General features: G+C 54.0%; 6 protein-coding genes across 6 annotated transcripts; 2 read left to right on the top strand and 4 right to left on the bottom strand.

The window, feature by feature from the left end:
- The first annotated feature begins 23 nt into the window (after positions 1 to 23).
- On the top strand, positions 24 to 3,548 carry SEPMUDRAFT_150503 (uncharacterized protein). The gene has a single exon (XM_016906222.1). The coding sequence runs from the start codon at positions 211 to 213 to the stop codon at positions 2,365 to 2,367; it is 2,157 nt and encodes a 718-aa protein (XP_016758476.1). The 5' UTR covers positions 24 to 210; the 3' UTR covers positions 2,368 to 3,548.
- A 420-nt stretch (positions 3,549 to 3,968) lies between these two features.
- On the bottom strand, positions 3,969 to 5,795 carry SEPMUDRAFT_150504 (uncharacterized protein). The gene has a single exon (XM_016906223.1). It carries the CDS (start codon positions 5,657 to 5,659, stop codon positions 4,286 to 4,288), a length of 1,374 nt encoding a protein of 457 aa, XP_016758477.1. The 5' UTR covers positions 5,660 to 5,795; the 3' UTR covers positions 3,969 to 4,285.
- A 190-nt stretch (positions 5,796 to 5,985) lies between these two features.
- SEPMUDRAFT_150506 (uncharacterized protein) lies at positions 5,986 to 8,994 on the bottom strand. Its single transcript, XM_016906224.1, has 5 exons — positions 8,510 to 8,994; positions 8,372 to 8,403; positions 8,251 to 8,308; positions 6,911 to 8,133; positions 5,986 to 6,850 (listed from the first exon to the last, which is right to left on the bottom strand). Exons 1-5 carry the CDS (start codon positions 8,617 to 8,619, stop codon positions 6,180 to 6,182), a joined length of 2,094 nt encoding a protein of 697 aa, XP_016758478.1. The 5' UTR covers positions 8,620 to 8,994; the 3' UTR covers positions 5,986 to 6,179.
- Positions 8,995 to 9,499: 505 nt separating this feature from the next.
- SEPMUDRAFT_150507 (uncharacterized protein) lies at positions 9,500 to 10,538 on the bottom strand. The gene has a single exon (XM_016906225.1). It carries the CDS (start codon positions 10,292 to 10,294, stop codon positions 9,833 to 9,835), a length of 462 nt encoding a protein of 153 aa, XP_016758479.1. The 5' UTR covers positions 10,295 to 10,538; the 3' UTR covers positions 9,500 to 9,832.
- A 2,300-nt stretch (positions 10,539 to 12,838) lies between these two features.
- SEPMUDRAFT_48804 (uncharacterized protein) lies at positions 12,839 to 14,938 on the bottom strand (the record flags this gene model as incomplete). The annotated part of the gene is made up of 2 exons (XM_016909083.1): positions 12,839 to 14,829; positions 14,905 to 14,938. 2 exons carry the CDS (start codon positions 14,936 to 14,938, stop codon positions 12,839 to 12,841), a joined length of 2,025 nt encoding a protein of 674 aa, XP_016758480.1.
- A 444-nt stretch (positions 14,939 to 15,382) lies between these two features.
- On the top strand, positions 15,383 to 17,627 carry SEPMUDRAFT_150509 (uncharacterized protein). The gene is made up of 3 exons (XM_016906226.1): positions 15,383 to 15,784; positions 15,839 to 15,969; positions 16,049 to 17,627. Exons 1-3 carry the CDS (start codon positions 15,730 to 15,732, stop codon positions 17,486 to 17,488), a joined length of 1,626 nt encoding a protein of 541 aa, XP_016758481.1. The 5' UTR covers positions 15,383 to 15,729; the 3' UTR covers positions 17,489 to 17,627.
- The last annotated feature ends 26 nt before the right edge of the window (positions 17,628 to 17,653 follow it).

Genomic DNA, 17,653 nt, shown 5'->3' on the forward strand with positions numbered 1-17,653 from the left:
AGAGAGAGAGAGAGAGAGAGAGAGAGAGAGAGAGAGACTAAAAAGCAGCCTCGCTTGCTCGGACGCTGCCGTCCCCGCCGTCGCTCGGGCCCAGAATTTCTGTTTGCGCCCAACGACTGACGATTCGTCGACGACTGACGAGGGACGACCTTTTGCTGGGAGGCCAACGCAGCCCGCCCTGTGACTCCTGGCCCATCAGGCACCCAGACCATGCCCCATCCCAAGCCCGCGCAGGTGGCAGACTACGACAGCGACGAGGGTCGCATCGTCTCAGGAACCGAAGTCTCCGCCCATACTAGCAGGAGTAGTAAGCATAGACCGTCGTCGTCGTCCAAGCCGCCGAAACAAGGGGGAGGAGGAGCAGCAGCAGTAGCAGCAGGAGCAGGACCAGCAGCAGGAGGAGCAGGAGGAGGAGGAGGAGGAGGAGAACGAGCGAGTCGGAGTGCGACGCCGCACGTCCCAGCAAGTGACTCAGGTTACTCTTCGACTCCGGCGGCAGACACAAAGCCTGCTACCTCCACTGCTACTGCTACTGCTACTGCTGCCGCCGCCGCCGCCAATTCCCCCGCAAAGCCCGCGCAAAGCACTTCGTCACCGGCTGTAGCCCCGAGTCCCGTCAAGTCTAAACCCATCATTCATCGCCAGGACAGTGCACGGAGCACCACCAGGGCCGCCACCATATCGAACACTACTGCAAAGCGAAAGGACCATTGTACGGACCCCAACTGTCGCGACCCCAACTGCGACAGCACTCGCAATCTCGAGCGCCGCTACACCAACCCCAACCGCGAACATCGCAACTCCATGTCGGCCGCACTGCCGCCCGCGCAGGCTCAATACCACTACTACCCACAACAACAACAACAGCAGCAGCAGCACGACTATGCAGCCATGCCGCCTCCCTCTGCGATGCCTTTGGCGCGAAGGGAATCCATGGTCCATCCTCGACCTCACAGCCTTCATATGCCACACGTTTCCGCGGGCCTGCCACTCTCCTATCCTGTAGTCCATCCGGGTGCTACTCCTGGTTATGGCTATGGGCACCCACAAGCCTCGTATGCTCCACAGCAACCAGTGGTATACGGGACCGCCCCGCCGACCCAGCAAGCTGTCTACCCACCACCTCCATCTCCCGTCAAAGCGGCCGTTCCATCTTCACCTCTGACGGGCACGTATCCGGGCTATCCTGGACAGCTGGGAAAGATCTCTGCGCGCACAGGCAATCCGGCTGTGCCTGGACTGGTGACCTCGATTCCCATGCAGCCTCCCGCCCCCGCCTACAACGTGTCTGCTGGCGGCGGCATGTCTGCGCGTGCGGATCGTCGCACTAAGAATCATGCTGCCGAGCAACGGCGCCTTCGTGATGACGAGAATACATCGTCCGAGTCGGAGAGCTCCGGTGACGAACGCAACCAAGATGCGCGTTACGACTATCATCGCGACGAACAAGACCGTCGACGGGAGCCGAAGCGCATCGAATATGAACGCCAGCGCTCCAAGTCGCGACGTCGTCGATCCGTCGTGATTGAAGATCCTCGTCCTGTTGCGAAGAAGTCATACACCACATCCGTCGTCCCTACCCGGCAATCGAGTCGCCGGGACTCCATTTCGCGACCGGACTTGAACCATCGCACGACGTCCGATCCCTTGGTCGAATACGTATCGTCGCCGGACACCTATGAGTCTAGTCACCCGTCGAAGGCCGTGCTCGATCGTCGCGAGCGCGATCGCAGAGATGCCGCCTCCGCCAAACGGCACAGCCGCCGCATGTCGGTGTCGACCACCGCGGACTCGTACGACACGCCGCCCACCTCCATCTCCAACGGTTCGGGCTACGTGGAGGCCATCATCGAAGACAGGGGTGGCAGTCGGAGAGTATATCTCTCGCGAGAGCAATACGCAGAACTGACGCGAAGGTACGAGAGAGAAGATCGCGAGGCAGAACGCGACCGACTGGAAGCGCAGCGCATGCATCTCGAACGCATCGAGAGGTACCAAAAGGAGCAGGCCGCAGGCGTGGAGCGACAGAATCTGACCGCCACGAATATCAAGGAAGCCGCTCGGACCACCACCAAGTCGCATGTCTCCAGCCGCAGTCAAAAGACCACCACTTCGGGCTCCAGGCTATCTCGTGGCGGACTGACTCTCGAGAGAAACGGCACCATGTTGTACCTCGAAGAAGGCATTCCGGAAATCTCTCTCAAACTCGATGATGATGGTCACACTCGAGTGGTCATTGGATCCGGCACCAATGGACGCGAGCAGTCATACCACGGCAGCAAATCGAGCGGAAGCCGTGTTGGCCGGCCGAGAACTTCTCGTCAGCATTCGATTCGCGAGGAGGAGCAATACGAGAGGGGCCTGTAAATCTACCCTCCAGTCCTCTCTCTGTCTCTGTCACACACACACACACACACACACCAAGCCATCATCCTCGCGGGATGATGGCGCACCATCCGCATGTCTGCTCCACCATGAGCGAGGGTCACTGCGCACGATTTTCACACTGCATCTGTTTCCCATCGACTTTCCAGCGATCTAGCGATTGACGTAATTTTGAGCGACATAGCGACATGTTTCAATTTGGGATTAGCCATGGCGCACCGAGAAGCGCATCCTCCAGTTTTTCTTTCACACCTTGCTCAGACGCTTGTTCGGGACTGGACGGGACTGAACCGAAATCGCATCGCACACTGGGTGGCTCATATGATTGCTTACTGGCACCTTGACATCTGCTTCCTCTTCGACGACCGAGCGACTGACCGACCGCTGGGCGGGCCGGCAGCCAGGCAGGCAGAAAAAAAGTCTATTTTTCAAAAGTACAATATGATTCTAACAAGGGGCAAGGCCAGTATGTTATTCGTTTCATCGAGCACTTTTTTCTCTCCCTCTCCCCTCTTGGGGACCTGCAGGGATGGAATGAATGGAAGAAAAGGGAGAGGAGCATCTTGAAGAGGAGGAAGTAGAGGAAGTGGAAGGGGAAGAAGGGGAAGAAACAGCAGGGTGGATGGGTTGATGAGCATGATGGATAACGACTCTCTTATGTCGTTTTTTTGTGTTTTGCTTTCATGTTAGCGATACCCCCTTTGTCTTCTTCGTCGTCATCATCATTGCACTGATTGGGTTTTGTTGGTTTGCGAGCGTGGAGCGTTCTTGTTTGGCATGAATGGATGGAATGGAGGAAATGGATGAACTGGGACGGGGAAAGGGGTGAAGGAACGAATGGTCCCGCTGATGCTTTTAGCCATGCGAGCGAGCAACAATGCAAGCATCGTGGGCGAATATTGCATTGCGTAGCAATGCCTTTTGGAAGTAAAAAAGGGGGGAAAAAGGGGGAACCAAAGGGCATACGTGTGTCTGCTGTTGCTACGACAAGGAAAGTAATAATGGCTACAGATGCGGAACTTCGCGACTGTACGATGGGATGGGATGGAAAGGGAATGGGGAATGGAATGAAATGAAGCATGAGTTGGCGACTCTGGGAAGTCGATGATAGGTAGCAAGTAGGATAGCTAGACAGACCAGACAAGACAAGACGACGATACTACCCCATATATACTACGTCGAAGGGACTATACTGATCTGTAATCTGTAGCGATGACCGCGAGACCTTGATTGTTGATCCTCCTCGGCTTTTGGTATAATAGCCGCTGTTGTAGCAATCACTATAACCTGCCCAAGGTAGCGAACCCTATCCTCTCCTCTCCCCTCCTCTCCCCTCCTATCCATGTAAAAAAAAAAAAAAAAAAACAAAAGAAAAGAAAAGAGAAAGTCGAAAAAGTCGAACCGACCTTCCAATGTAATGAGTACTGTAATACTATATGATATAATGCAAAGCTGCCCAACCCTCTCGTCACTCGTCACTGGTGTAGTGGATCGATGAAGACCTGAGGTAATGTGCTGGATAGTCTGTCTCTCTCTCTCCCTCTCTCCCTCTCTCTTTCTCATATGGGGAGTGTGTGTGTTTGGTGGCATCACATCAACATTTCGCGCATACCTATTCTGTCTACTAGACTACTACTACTGTACTGTACTGTACTGTACCGTCATAAAACACACATATCATCAGACTGACGACCCGAGTCCTTGCGGCGCCCTTACTACTCCTCCACCGGTGAGGTACTAAAAACATAAACAAACAGCATGACTCATCCTTAACAGTGGTGACATCGGTCCCTCCTTCGATTGCTTCGCCCTCTCGCATCTACCGAGCATGGTGGGAGGGGTATGATGCCTGCGATTTCCGGCCCATTTCTTATCATTCTGATCCCTCTTGCATCACTCATTACTCCAGATCGCTATCTTGCCCTCCACGTCGATAACCACCCTTCCTCGTCTCCGTCTTCTTCCTTGGCGAGGACGACTTCTTTCTCGGCGACGAGGAGCTCTGTCGCGTCCGGCTCCTCTCCCTCGTGCGTTGTGTGCCTCCATACTCGGATGAGTATCTCGGATTCTCCGTCGCACGCGGACGGTACTCATCGTAGTAGCTCGCAGTTCTCGTGCCTCGGGAGTGGGACTCTGAAGCAGTATATGCGGTGCTCAGGGTTTCTGACTCCGGTCCCGTACCGTAAGAGAAGTCTCGCTTTCTGGGACTAGCAGAACGGGAAGCGGATCTCTCACGGGCATGGTGGCGTGACGAGGGGGCGCGCTTGGACGGCGACGCAGACTTGCGAACATGGGCGGGTGGTGGGACAGGAGCTGCTTCGCGGTTCAGTGCTGCCGCGGCCTCTTCGGCCTCGCGCTTCCAGCGGCGTTCCATCTTGGCTGCTTCATGGCGTGCTCGACGCTCGGCGCGTGCCTTCTCTTTGTCTTGCGCGGACTTGGGGATCATCGGCTGGTCGGACGATTCGGTGAGGACCGTCTCGGTCATGATGTCGGATCGATCGGTTTCAGTGTAGGCGGTGCTGTCTGCCACTCGGTTCATGCCACCCACACGAGCTGGCTTCTCTTGCTTGTATTGATGGACATCGCGATCACGATAGCGTTTGGAATGGTGTCCGCTGCCTCCATCGTACTCGGTCAGCACTTCCGTCATCCCATCCGAGATCGTCTGCGAGCCCAGGGAATCGGTGAAGTCGTCCTTGTAGGTGACAGAGTGGGTGCCCGCAAAACCTCGCTTGGCCAGAATGCCCTTTCTGCCCTTCTCGTCTCTGCTGACGACGGATCGTGCCTGTTGCTTAGCCCAAGCGTAGTGTTGCGTGCCTGCAATAGATCTGCCACCGCCCAGCTTCGTACTCTTGGTGGCATTACTAAGCGTCTTGCCATCCGGGCCTTTGCGTCGTAGTACCGTCGATTTGTAGTCGTCCCAATCACCCTCCTCGAACTGGAAGCCACCGTTCTTGGCCCAAAAGAAGAACCAGATGGCAGCACACACCATGGCAGCGCCGAGGATGGCGAATAGTGCGAAGAAGCCCCCGTTGTTGAAGGACTCGGGAGGCTTGGAGCCCACGCCGTGCACGATCTTGTCGGCACGCTTGACCAAGCTGTGCTCATGTTGGGCGAGCGACGGTGGTGGGAGAGGGGAGGAGGCGGAGGAGGCATCGCGCTTGCGGAGGAGGTCGAGCTCGTTGGACGAGAGCAGCAGATCGGGGACGGGCTCGTTGCTCTGGAGAGTGCGAGCGATGGTCAAGAAGCCGGGGGCGGGCGAGACGGGCGCCATGTTGATGAGCTGTAGGCCGAAGCCTCAGCGGTGCGTGCAGTATATCGAGCAGTCGGTCGCAGTCGAGTCGCTCGTTGGGTGCGTGTCGGGTGTTCGGCGTGTGTAGTGAGTGATTGTGAGGACAGAAGCCTTTTTCGAAGACGGTAGGCAAATTGGATGGGAAGCGTCAGGAAGGAGGATGTGTGTACAGTACAAGACGGCGATGCCAGTCCAGTTTGACATTTCTCGACGTTCCTGCCACCTCCCAGCCATCTCCAGACACACGCTCACGCTCTGTTTACGAATGACGTCAGCTGCAGTCTCACACAGCAACCGCACATTGGACCCTGAATATTGCTTGGCGTCGCGTCTATGTTCACTATCACTTCTGTCTATCTACATATCTCGCGTCGGTTCTTGCATTGCTTCGCGTCTGTCTGCGAGAAGGAAATACTGTCGATGTTCTTCTACCGTGCTGTAGCCCGTCGCCATGTCTGTAGGAGATGAGCTCCAGGCTCCTCTCCGCGCTTGGAAAGGGGGACTATTCATACTCTTGGCCATTATGGACCGAGTACAGGGGATCCAGTATCTGCCAGCTCCACTCTGCAATGCCATCCACTTGTCGAACGTCTCGAAACCACTCGAGCATCAACGCCACAGTCTTGTGAATGTCATCGCGATCGACATGCTCTTCGCAAATCTGCCTCAGACATTCGTTCTCCGTCGTCATGCGCAAAATGAGCAGGATGCCCAGAAAGTTCTGCGTCCAGGCGTAGAGATGGGGAACGAGTCGCTTCTTGTTCTTGGGCGGAGCCAATGCAATGGGCCAGAGGAGTGCAGCTTTGATGGCAACCCCACAACAGTACTCATCCTCTGCGTCCATCAATTCCGGGAAATGGAGTGCTTTGTAGACGAATGGCCGATACATCATAAATCGTGCATAGTAGAATCGGGTGCGCAGTTGAGCAGTGACCAGGTCGAGGTTATATTTGTGACCAATGGGTACAGGCCCTTGATCAGGGCTGAATAAGGGCTCGTTCGGTCTGCGGCTGCCCACGTCAATGTTGGGAAACTCCAATTTTTCATTGTCCTGCCATTGGAGTGGGCGTGGCAACAACGAACGCCACGACTCGAGCTGACGGGACATTTCTCGGATGACAGTGAGAGGCGGCCCACCATAGCCGTCGGAAGACTCGGGCTGCGTCGTGGATGCTAGGTAGAGGGTATGAGCGCATATCAAAACAGTAAAAAGTGAGTGTCTCGACGACTTACATTCATGGATGACTTCGTGGATGCGAGAGATGAGCCTCCGCAGGGCAATCATTGCCAGGAAGTGGTACTGAAAGTGTGAACGGTCCCGGTCTTCTGCCGTCTGTACACCGACAGCCTGTACCGGGAAGCCGGGAGTGTGCATGTCTTGGCCCTCGATGAAGTATGGCAGGGGCACGATATCCTCGAATGTCTGAATGCCACTCTGCGGTAGGTCGAGATCCAAGTGGAACAGATCCTCGCTCAGCACACAGGTCCAGTAGGCTCGTTTCAGGAGGTCACCATAGTGAGATTGCCAATCAATCGTCTGGCACTTGATGAGCACTTGACAGGCCATCGAGGCCGTCACTGTAGCCCGCCAGAAATCCAGGTGGTTGGCCGTAGCCTCGTGATAGGTCCCTTGGAGGAGCATAATCTGTACGTTCTCCAAGCTCATCTGTGTTGCAATGAAGCCCACTCTGCGGCGAGCTTCATTAAAGATCTCTAGCCCCGGTGGACGGTCCAGAGTGCCGCCTCGAAACCCGCTAGCAATGCCGTTCACAGCGCTGATGGGCTGCTCAAAGACACCCTCCGAGGCAACCTGCCCTAATGCGAGCACCACCAGTGCCAGTACACTCCCCACGTCCTCGGCAAACCCGTACTGTACGACGTGACTGAGAGTTTCGGACACGAACGTGTCTCTATTGAGCACGGGGGCCAGAATGTTGAATGTGTTAAAGTATGCGTCGCAATACTCGTGAATGCGTGTGCTCGTCAAAGCGTGGAAGCCGACGCGTGGAGGATGACTTTGTCCAGGACTATATCCCTGAATATAGTAGCTTTGCAGTCCCGGCTCAGTGGAAAGCAGGTCTCGATGGCTGCGCATTTCCTGCCGAATGAACCACGGGGTGCCCTCCTGGAGGACATGTTGCAAATCGGAGGCGGCGCTGATTCCCGAGTTGATGAGGTGGATATATATGCTCGGCCACAGGATGATCTTGTGCGGCACGGTTAAATGCTGATAGCCTTGCTGTAGCTCGGTGGGGAATCTGGGTGTTCCAGTACTGTGGCGAGACTTGTGGGCTCGAGAGGAACTGGATGTGCTGGTCGAAGCAGGATGACCGGGCGTAACTGTCGTCTCCGGGGTGCTCGTGCTGGAATGACTGCCCGTTACGAGGGCAAGGTTGTCGAATTTGTTTTCGAGTCGGGTCAGTGTGTCCAGAATATGTACCATCGTCTTGTCTTTTCTGTGTCCCACCACCATGTCAGAGAGCTGTCATGACATGTGCCGCCGGCGATGTGCGCCACACAAGAAGACTTCGGTTCATAGGATACATATCGGTGGTCAGTCTCGATGCACTTACTTGGTCGGCAGCGGCTCTCTGTAGGCACATTCCACGCCGAGCCTGCGGCATAGACCACCTGGATTCTGTGAGCCTCCCGGTCTGTCTCCCTCGGCTGACTCACTATTCATTCAGATCGTACATTTCGGGCGCTGCTCATCACATTTACTCTTTCTGGTCGTTGTTGTCAGCTATGTTTGTTGCCACAGATCATATTATCATCATTATCATCATCATCATTATCATAATTATCATATCATAAGAGACAGGAGAGGAGAACCTGCTACGACACGTCTGGCATGCCTGGGCAGCTATCGCCGCCCTCTCTCGTCGCTGGGCATTGTTTTCGGCGACATCATGTACTCCCGTGAACGCTGAAGCGGAAGCCATGTCGCAAGTCCGGGTGGAGGGATCCCCATGCAGGTGAGAGAGTACCCTGGTCCCAGAAGAGCGATTTGATTTAAGGTAGCGGCGCAATGATCAGGTAATCCCGTGAAATAATCTCGCTCATGCTCATGGCCTGAGTCCCCGAAAGTGAGTGAAGCGACAGTGCTGCGTGATGTCACCCTTTTTTCTCAGCAAAATCACCTCATGTACAGGTCAGGTACAGGTATTGTCGGGAGATGGATGCCGTCAGCTTCTCTTCTGTCGGTAGCCTGTGGTCTGTAGATGGGTAGGTAGGCCAGCCTGGTCCGACGAATGATAGAACAGGAAGCCAGGGCAAATTTCCTCAATTTCGCGGTGCTGTAGGGCGGAGAATACTCCGGAAGGAGGAAACAAACAGAGAGAGAGAGAGAGAAAGAAAGAGTTTGGACGGAGGTTGTCGTGCCCAAACAATTGCAGTTGCCAACAAAAAGCCAGAGAGAACACGATAACCGATCTATGCCAAGAGATGCCCACTACTGGCCCGCCCGCATTAGCGAGTTGCTCTTTCGCATCCTCCCGTCGCGTCCTCTCTCGCCGTCGACTTCACATCGTCTGCCTCACCTCATGTCAGGTACAGGTATATATACAAGTCCATACAGTCCCTGGCATACATCTCCTCCGCTCTCCCCGAGTCTCCACGATAGCGATTTCGATATACGTCTTGTCTCCTGCTGCTGCTATCTCTCCTCCTCTCCCCGAGTCCAGAAGTATACAATACCGGTACAACGTCTTGGGTCAGGTATCTACTCTGGTGCATAAGGTATCAGCAGCACATGACCATGTCTATAGCTGATGCAGCAATCAAGCCAAAAGGTTCAAACTCAGGTGAATGAATATCAGGAAGCTAGAATGGTGCTCATCGTTCTTGATTTGCGAGCTACGAAACTATGAAGGTCAGGTACGTGGTACCTTACAGTCTCCCATGGGAGGAGATATCCCCAACACTGTGAACATTCTTTTTTACATCTAAACATTTCAAAAAATGCCTTTTTTAAAAAGTAGTAAGACCATCATCCAAAAAAACTCCTCTCGAAAATGCTGAATTCGCAATCCAATCCAATCCAATCAATTCCTCGCTCCTCGGCAATCTAGTCCAGTCCAGTCCAGGAAAGAAATCAAGAACGAGAAGGATAGAGAGAGGGAGAGAGAGAGAGAGAGAGAGAGATAGACGGACAATCTAATTAAGGTCCGCCAAATCAATCTGGAACGTGGAGTCCTTCTCGCAAATAACCGCACCATTACCACCGGTACGGCATGGCGGGTCGTCGAAAAGGGAGTTGCCGCCAAAGCTCGACTCTGGGCCAACGTTCTGCCACAGGAAGAGCTGGTTGACCTGCTCGGTCGACTTGGGCTTGAAGTTCCAGCTAAAGACACTGTCCTTGCCGCACGGGTAAACAGTGTCGGCCACGAAGGCGGTAGGGGCGTCCGTGGGGGGGTCGTAGGCGACGCAGGAGGAGTTGAGGGTGCCGCCGTTGGTGGCGAGGATGCGGAAGGTGACGGAGCTGATGTCTACGCCGTTTTCCTTGCTGTAGGTGAAGTCTTCGATGGCGTAGCTGACTGGGTCGGTGCGGCGGCTGAGGGCTGGCATGGCCATGGCCGTAGAGGCCAAGAGAGAGGCGGCTGCGATGATGACCTTCATGTTGATGGTGGAGTCTTGTGGGTTGTGATGGTACGATCTGATGTTGTTGTTGTTGTAGTGATATTACTGTTGATTATATTGCTGGTAGTGGTGGAGGATGGAGTGGTTGATGCTGCTGCTGATGAGAAGTCTGAAGGGTGCCAGACGAGCGGTCTATAAGTAAGATTTCGAGGTCAGCATACTCAGCCATTCTGCTATACCGGATGACATAGCACCCCTGCTGGCAGACAGTAGTTTAGTGTTTTATTGACCCTCGGTGATCCCAGTGTATCGTGGTATGGTGATGGTCAGAGTCCGACAGAGTTCCCAGCATGTCATTGGTGCAGAGCGACGTGCCTCCTGGTAAAGCATGGCGAAATGAAGACTGTGGCCACTCGGAATGACGGTATGCGACAGCACTACTACTTTGGACCGATCGCATCCATTCCCATTGTTGCTATTGTTATGTTGTTGTTGTTGTTGTTGTTGTTTTCGCCGCCTCCTCCACAGTTGGTAGTGTCGATGCTATTCTAGTCTGCGGGTCGATCCACTAGGTATGGACGACTGCCACTGATGCCGTGCCGTACGATGATGATGTTACACGAATAGCAACATATTCCCCCAACGGGTTAGAAGCAGAGAGTGGCTTAGTCTACTTGCAGCACTAGTCACAGCTGTACTGGGATCAAGAATAGAAAACCCTAAGACGGAAAAAGAGAGGGCTACTCGGTCATCGGCTATACAATTACGCGATTCGTAGCAAGACCGCAACTCCACTCCTAGAATCAAGCATCAATTAGCAGCGAGTGCCAAGTTGTGACCGGTAAGAAAGAAAAAAAAGGGAACCCGTGCCCAAAAAGCAATAGAACGCTCAGACTCTCATGATCATCGACACTTTGACAGCTACCGGTACCTCGACCGAGTGGATTGATCATATGGTAGGTAAGGTAGTATCATATTATGGCCTCTCGTATCGCAAGGCCCGTCCCTGCACAATCACTACGACTAGGTATACCTACCTACCTACTGTACCGTCTACCGACCGACGGTCCGAAAGATACGGTAATAATAACTTTCTGACCTACGTACCGTCGGCGTGTAACGTGGAGTAGGTAGGTAGTGTTTTTCTACTGTATGCAGATCATCATCATTAGGTAGAACTTGACCCTTGACCCTGGATTTCTCGTCTCGTATTTGAAAATTGATATGGATATTCCCTCGAGCTGGACCATGCCACTTGTGCCACACAGTCATGATCATAATGCGACTGGTGACATGCTGACATGATGCTGTAACTTTTTGGGCAATAACTGCGACAGTAGTATTTTCCTCCTTGGGATGACGTTGACGGATTCAGATTGTGTTTGCATGTACCGTATGTAGGTAGGTAGGTACCTAGTAAGAAGGAGTCCAATCCGATTTCCCTATTTCTTCCTTGGTTCTTGTTCTGGGACTGACGGTGGTGTTGCTGCTATAAGCGTCCACGACACGACGTGACATCGCATAGAGAAGCATAGTTCCTATCAATGGTCACTCGAGCCTCTTGGTTGAACTGTAGATCGCCACCGACCTACATAATCTCATGTCAGGTACTCAGCTCAGGTCCCGTAGTGTACGTCCTACACATCACAAGCCATCACATTCAATGACATCACAAAGCCATGATCGAGGTATACATGTACGGCACGCAATCTGCCAATTCTCATCTCGCATCCTGTGTCTGTGCCTGTGTCTCCACTTCCCCCGTCGACGCCTGTTATCCAATCCAATACAATCTCAAAAGACCTGGGGAAGAACTACTAGGGGGTAGTGGTGGTGGTGGTGGTGGTGGGAGCGCGGTCAACTTCCCCCGATTGGCTGGAAACTCATCTCCCAGCATGGATGGGGCCCATGGGGGATGGGGAGATCGAATTGCTTGTTGAAAATCAGTTACATCACACATCATGTAGATAGCTGAAATTTGCGGAGAGAGATGCAGGTTCAGGTTGGGTGGTGACCGTGGTGATGAGATGAGATCGCCTTGGCATGGTATGACCGAATTTCTCATCTCGGCATTCTCGGGTAACTGCAGGTACAGCTACCCGACCTAGAGATCAGAAACTGCCTCATCATCACCAAGGATGTCTTATAGGTGGTGTCTGCTGTATGCTGAGGTGTGACTGATAGCCTGAGGTAGGTATACCGTATAGGTAATGTGACAGTAGTGCTGGTCCGAAGTGGTCCCGGTCTGTGCGGTCAGGTCAGGTCGGTAGGTCAGATCCATATGGGCAAGAACACCTCAATTTCCTCTTCCACTCCCTTTTCATCCTCGTACGGTGTAATTTGTTTTACCATCGTATAGATTTCGTCACTGCGTCAAAAGTGGTCACCTCATGGTGTGAATGAGGCTAAGCTATGTTAATTGAGAGTGTGATCGACATGATGGGACTGCCCAAGAGAGGCAAACACTGCGAAGCAAAGGACAGGAAGAGGCTCACCTTGTGCAGTCAGCCGTCAAGTGCAACAAGTCAGGCATTGACTTGCTGAGCTGCGCACTTCTTCGACCTCTTCCACTCACAAGGTTCCCTACTTCCCAGCCAGTCGCTTCATCCTCTCCTCAGCCGCTCGCGCTCTCTTCTCTCGCTCCAGCTTCAAGCGCATTTCATCCGTCATGCCCCGCGCCTCTTCCGCCCGCCTTTCTTCCGCCGTCATCTGCGGCTTTGCCATCGTGTGACCTTTGCCAAACTTCTTTTCCTGTCGAGCATTCACCTTCTCCGAATCTTCCTTTCGTATGCGTTCCATCTCTGTCACTCTTCTTTTCTTCTCGGCCGCCTCTTCCGCAGCTTTTTCTTCCTTCTCCCGTGCAGTTCGCGCGTCCACGTCTGCTTGCGACAAAGCCACGGGCACACCGGCGCTGTCCCATGCCCATCGTTCTTCACCCACTTGCGCCCGAGCGAGTCGGAAGGCATCCCGAGTCGCACGATCACCTGCGATGTCAAAGGCGGACTTCCCATCTTCATTTCGGATCGTAGGGTCTGCGCCGATCTTGGTCAGCAATGTCGATATGCAGGCGGGACTGTTCGAAGCGGCGGCCAGGTGGAGTGGTGTGGGGGCATGACGGTTTTGGTCAGGAGGGAAGAATCGGAAGTTGGAATCGAGCTTGTTGGATTGTAGATAGGATTGCAGTCCAGGGGCTTTGGAGCGCCGTATCAGTGCTTGGAGTTGCTGAGTGTGTAGAGCAGCCTCCTCGTCCTCCTTCGAAACCTTGGCAGGCTTTGTAGCGGAATTCTTGCTATTGGCCAAGGCCTCGGCCTTCGCAGTGGCAATGGCAGCTTCTTCCGCAGCCTGTTTCGCGAGAGCAGCTTCATCGACGGTGCTGACTTTCACTCTCGTGAGTTCCACAAAGGCCCGCATCAGCTCCGATTGCGTCGCGCGTCGCGTATTGAAAGGAAAGCCACGGATCCGGTCATCTCGTGAATTGAGAACCTGTTCATCGTAGGGTCCAAAAAGTGTTCGCCGGTTGGTGGTCCCTGAGGCACGGATGAATAACAGCTCGGCGCTGTCGATGAGCTCTCTCCATTCCGCGAGGAGATCTCTCACCTCCTGGATCAAAGCAGACTCGTTGTACCTTCGAATGCTCGAGCCAGCAGAGTGAGCATTGCCCTTGGCGTTGTCGTTTGCAGATTGCGAGCCACCTTGCTTCCGTCTCGTCGTATAGCGATGGAATGTCTTGTGCGCAATGACGGTGGCAGTCCTGTCTTCTGCACCGGCCTTTTTGGTGAGCTTGGGCGTGAGAGAGACCAGCATGCCAGCGAAGTGGCCTCCACCGATCATACAGAGGAAGTAGTGAGGCCCATCGGCGCTGGTGCCTTTCTGTATCATTGATGCTGGCAATGGCACTCCTCCTCCTCCACCATCTTCCTCCTCCTCTGCAGACTTCTGCTTCTTCTGGTGTGATGGCTGCGGCTTAGGCGCAAGCTGCTTTTCCTTGATGATCTCGAGGAGCTTGTCCTCCTGTTCCTGCTCTTTCGACGTGAAGATTGAGCGATACACGCCGAGGGAGGTGTTGGAAGGTAGTTTCGGAGTCGAGAACCACAGGAAGGGCGGCTTGCCTGACCCACGCTTTCTCTTCAGCGTGGGCGCATCATCAGCATCGCCGTCGGTGATTTTCGCCTGGCGCTTCAGCAATGCGCTCAGCGTCGAGTCCTTCTTCTCATCTTCTTCATCTTCCGTGTCCGATGTATCTGAGCCGGATATGCTCTCGTCGAGTTGCCCCACCAACTTCTCAAACTCATTCTCATCCACGGGCTTCTTCCCTCGTATCTTCTGCTTGAGGTTGTATCCATGGAGGTCTGATCGTATGTGGCTTCGCTGCTCCAAGAGACTCGGGAAGGTCAAGCCACATAGCGCACATGAAGTGGCTTTTGCAGGTCCATCATCCTGCTGCGCAATACCATGGGGCGATGGCGAGGGCGGTAGGGAGGGCGATGGCGTCGCTGCGTCTGGAGGGGGAGGTGGTGGTGCGGTCTGAGCCTTGAGCTGTAGCGTATACAGGATTTCCTCTGGCAAGTCAAAGACTGGAGGGAGGTCAGTACAGCGTCCTCGTCACAAGCCATGCCATGCCAGCCATCTCGAGCCAGCAAGAGACCAACCGTACAGAGGTCGCCGCAGCAGCTTGTCAGCCATGTCCTGTTGGGCCATTATTCCGCTTCGTATGCTGCAGGCAGTCTAAGGTATGGGTACAAGTAGGCAGTAGCTGTATGAAAGGCAGACGTTCAGGTGAAGAAGAGTACAGTGAACGGTCACAGGTAGGTCAACAACGTGAAATCATGGGTATGATTATCATCACCACGTCACAATCACATGCAGAGTTCCGGTTGCCAAATCAGGTGAGCCCCGCTATATTGGGCCCTGATAATGATGGTTTGTGATGATGCCCGGCTTGGAAAAGAACAAAATAATCCATCAAGGTGCCAGGCTACGGTACGCCAAACCCGACTATAGAAGAGTTGAGAACAATTCAGCCTGTCACTACCTACTTCCAAGCCTCTCTTCCAAGCCTCTCTCCCTCTCCCTCCCTCTCCCTCTCCCTCTCTCTTCTGCACATACAGTACTAACCACCCACCGACTTTCAATATTCCTTTTGCCCATCATCATCATCATTATCTTCACCACCACCACCATCACCGCCACCGCCACCACCGCCAGTCTCTGCGGGACTTCAAGACAAGAGAGAAACAGAAACAAGCGTGCACACCTCAGGCACCAGCCGGCTTGGTCCATGTGGCTGGGATAACGAGTGGCGGTGCTGACGAACCCTCGAAACGACTGGACGAACTGAAGCTCACGAACAAAGGAGTCAAAGCGAGACGCGCTGGGCATTTCTCCGGTGCGACGACGAACGGAACCTCCCCAGACGGCATCGCTATTATTCCTATTATCATCATTATATCGCTCCAGGACGAACGTGTATCAACATGCCTATAAGCAATGATGGCAGGGGGTGGATCATGACTGGATTGAGCGGCGTCGGTGAGCATGGCAGTCTTGGAATACCCGTCCTCTTCACAGCTAACCTCTCCACAGCCTGCATCTGCGGAGCGTCCTTTATATGTGTGGATATCATCGTTCGTCAATTTCCTGGGAAGAAGGGGTGGCGAATACAGGACAGCGATGTCTTTCTCTCCATATCGCTGAGTCTGAGCTTCGGAGTCATGGTATGTGTATACTACCTTACCTGTAACCTTACGTGAGAGGTCGGCGACCAACAAGACGTGCACGCTAACGCGCCCACAGCTCTTCTCGGCTTTGTATAGCATGCTGCCTTCCGCCAAGTCGTCCCTCATCAAAGGTGGCCATTCATCTCAAGAAGCATCGTGGATTCTGATTGCCTGCTTCGCCGCTGGTGTGATTGGCATTCAGATTGTTTCGAGAGTGATGCATCATTTTGTACCCCATAATGTGGTCGACTGCGAGCACCAACATGACGACGAAGAGAACCAGAAGGAGAATGGCGGCCACTCACACCACGGGCACGCAGACAGCCACAATCACGATCACCACGATAATGTCAACCATGTCCCAGCCCGACACAAGTCAGCTCGAGCGATAAAATCCCACAGAGGTTACGCCCGACGACCACAGATGCGGGAAGCACAGACCTCATTGTCCTACTTCAGCAACCACAAGTCCTCGCTCTCGAATCCGACTGCCGCTCCATCATCCGAGTCTACGCGTCCGTCTCTGCTCGCGGACGAGGCTGGGAGAAGACCGACCTTACAATCTCGAATTACCTCGAGCGTGACCAAGCTGGCGTCCGTGAGGGGCCCCTCTTGTGAACGCGACGGCCCTTGCCATGGCTATAGCGATCCGTGCCAAGAGACATGTTTCAAAAGTGTTGCCGCAGCAGGAGGCTTGAAAGCGCCAAAAGCTACATTAGGCATGCATCGACCAGCAGCCACAAAGAGTGTAACAGCGACAGAGGCCACACCTTTGTTGCGTGGTAGGTCTCAAGAGCACCTGACCAGACCTCACACGCGAGCAGATGCAGAAGGCGCGGCAGGCTGCAATCACCACCAACATGATGCTCATAACGACGGACCATCCGATACCAGTGCGGAGACGCTGGCGCCCGATGGCACCGACGATGTGCACCAGATGCACGCTCACATTGCCAAGAGTGGTGGAGGCGGCGTCGAAGAAGAAGAAGAAGAAGGTGATGATGGTCAGGCGGAACATCATCACCACCATCACGTCCCCACGAACGCTTTCATGGAAATTGGCCTCCAAACCTCGATTGCCATCGCCCTCCACAAACTCCCCGAAGGCTTCATCACCTATGCCACGAATCACGCCAACCCCGAACTCGGCATCTCCGTCTTCATCGCCCTCTTCATCCACAACATCACCGAAGGGTTCGCCATGGCGCTCCCGTTGTATCTCGCCATTAACAATCGTCTCCAAGCGATGGTGATTTCATTTGTCCTCGGCGGTCTCTCCCAACCGCTCGGTGCCGGTGTGGCGGCGGTGTGGTTCCACGTGGCGGGACAGAGCAATTGGGCGCCGAGCGAGAGTGGGTATGGAGCCATGTTTGCCATCACGGCGGGGATCATGACGAGTGTGGGGTTGCAGCTGTTTGCGGAGAGTTTGGAATTGACGCATTCGAAGCATTTGTGCTTTATTGGTGCTTTTGCGGGAATGTGTATATTGGGGGCGAGTAGTGCGCTTACGGCTTGATGGCTTGATGGATGGATGTATGGATGTATGAATGAATGCATGAATGATGGTAGTCTGACTCGCAGTATCGATATGTATGACGAGACACGTGAAGTACCATGGAATTGTGGACCCAGATCTAGATTATGAATTTCAAAGGTTCCTTCATCTTGGGATTCACGACAT

Source organism: Sphaerulina musiva, assembly GCF_000320565.1.
Source record: "Sphaerulina musiva SO2202 unplaced genomic scaffold SEPMUscaffold_8, whole genome shotgun sequence".
Taxonomy (NCBI): domain Eukaryota; kingdom Fungi; phylum Ascomycota; class Dothideomycetes; order Mycosphaerellales; family Mycosphaerellaceae; genus Sphaerulina; species Sphaerulina musiva.

What these genes read in the sequence shown, in the direction of transcription:
- SEPMUDRAFT_150503 (XM_016906222.1), top strand. Translation starts at nt 211, where the DNA reads ATGCCCCATCCCAAGCCCGCGCAGGTGGCAGACTACGACAGCGACGAG.
- SEPMUDRAFT_150504 (XM_016906223.1), bottom strand. Translation starts at nt 5,659, where the DNA reads ATGGCGCCCGTCTCGCCCGCCCCCGGCTTCTTGACCATCGCTCGCACT.
- SEPMUDRAFT_150506 (XM_016906224.1), bottom strand. Translation starts at nt 8,619, where the DNA reads ATGGCTTCCGCTTCAGCGTTCACGGGAGTACATGATGTCGCCGAAAAC. An exon ending in TGCCAGACGTGTCGTAGCAG is followed by an intron (nt 8,404 to 8,509) that starts GTTCTCCTCTCC and finishes AACAACGACCAG; the next exon opens with AAAGAGTAAATGTGATGAGC. An exon ending in TGATGAGCAGCGCCCGAAAT is followed by an intron (nt 8,309 to 8,371) that starts GTACGATCTGAA and finishes CACAGAATCCAG; the next exon opens with GTGGTCTATGCCGCAGGCTC.
- SEPMUDRAFT_150507 (XM_016906225.1), bottom strand. Translation starts at nt 10,294, where the DNA reads ATGAAGGTCATCATCGCAGCCGCCTCTCTCTTGGCCTCTACGGCCATG.
- SEPMUDRAFT_150509 (XM_016906226.1), top strand. Translation starts at nt 15,730, where the DNA reads ATGCCTATAAGCAATGATGGCAGGGGGTGGATCATGACTGGATTGAGC. An exon ending in GACTGGATTGAGCGGCGTCG is followed by an intron (nt 15,785 to 15,838) that starts GTGAGCATGGCA and finishes ACCTCTCCACAG; the next exon opens with CCTGCATCTGCGGAGCGTCC. An exon ending in GTCTGAGCTTCGGAGTCATG is followed by an intron (nt 15,970 to 16,048) that starts GTATGTGTATAC and finishes ACGCGCCCACAG; the next exon opens with CTCTTCTCGGCTTTGTATAG.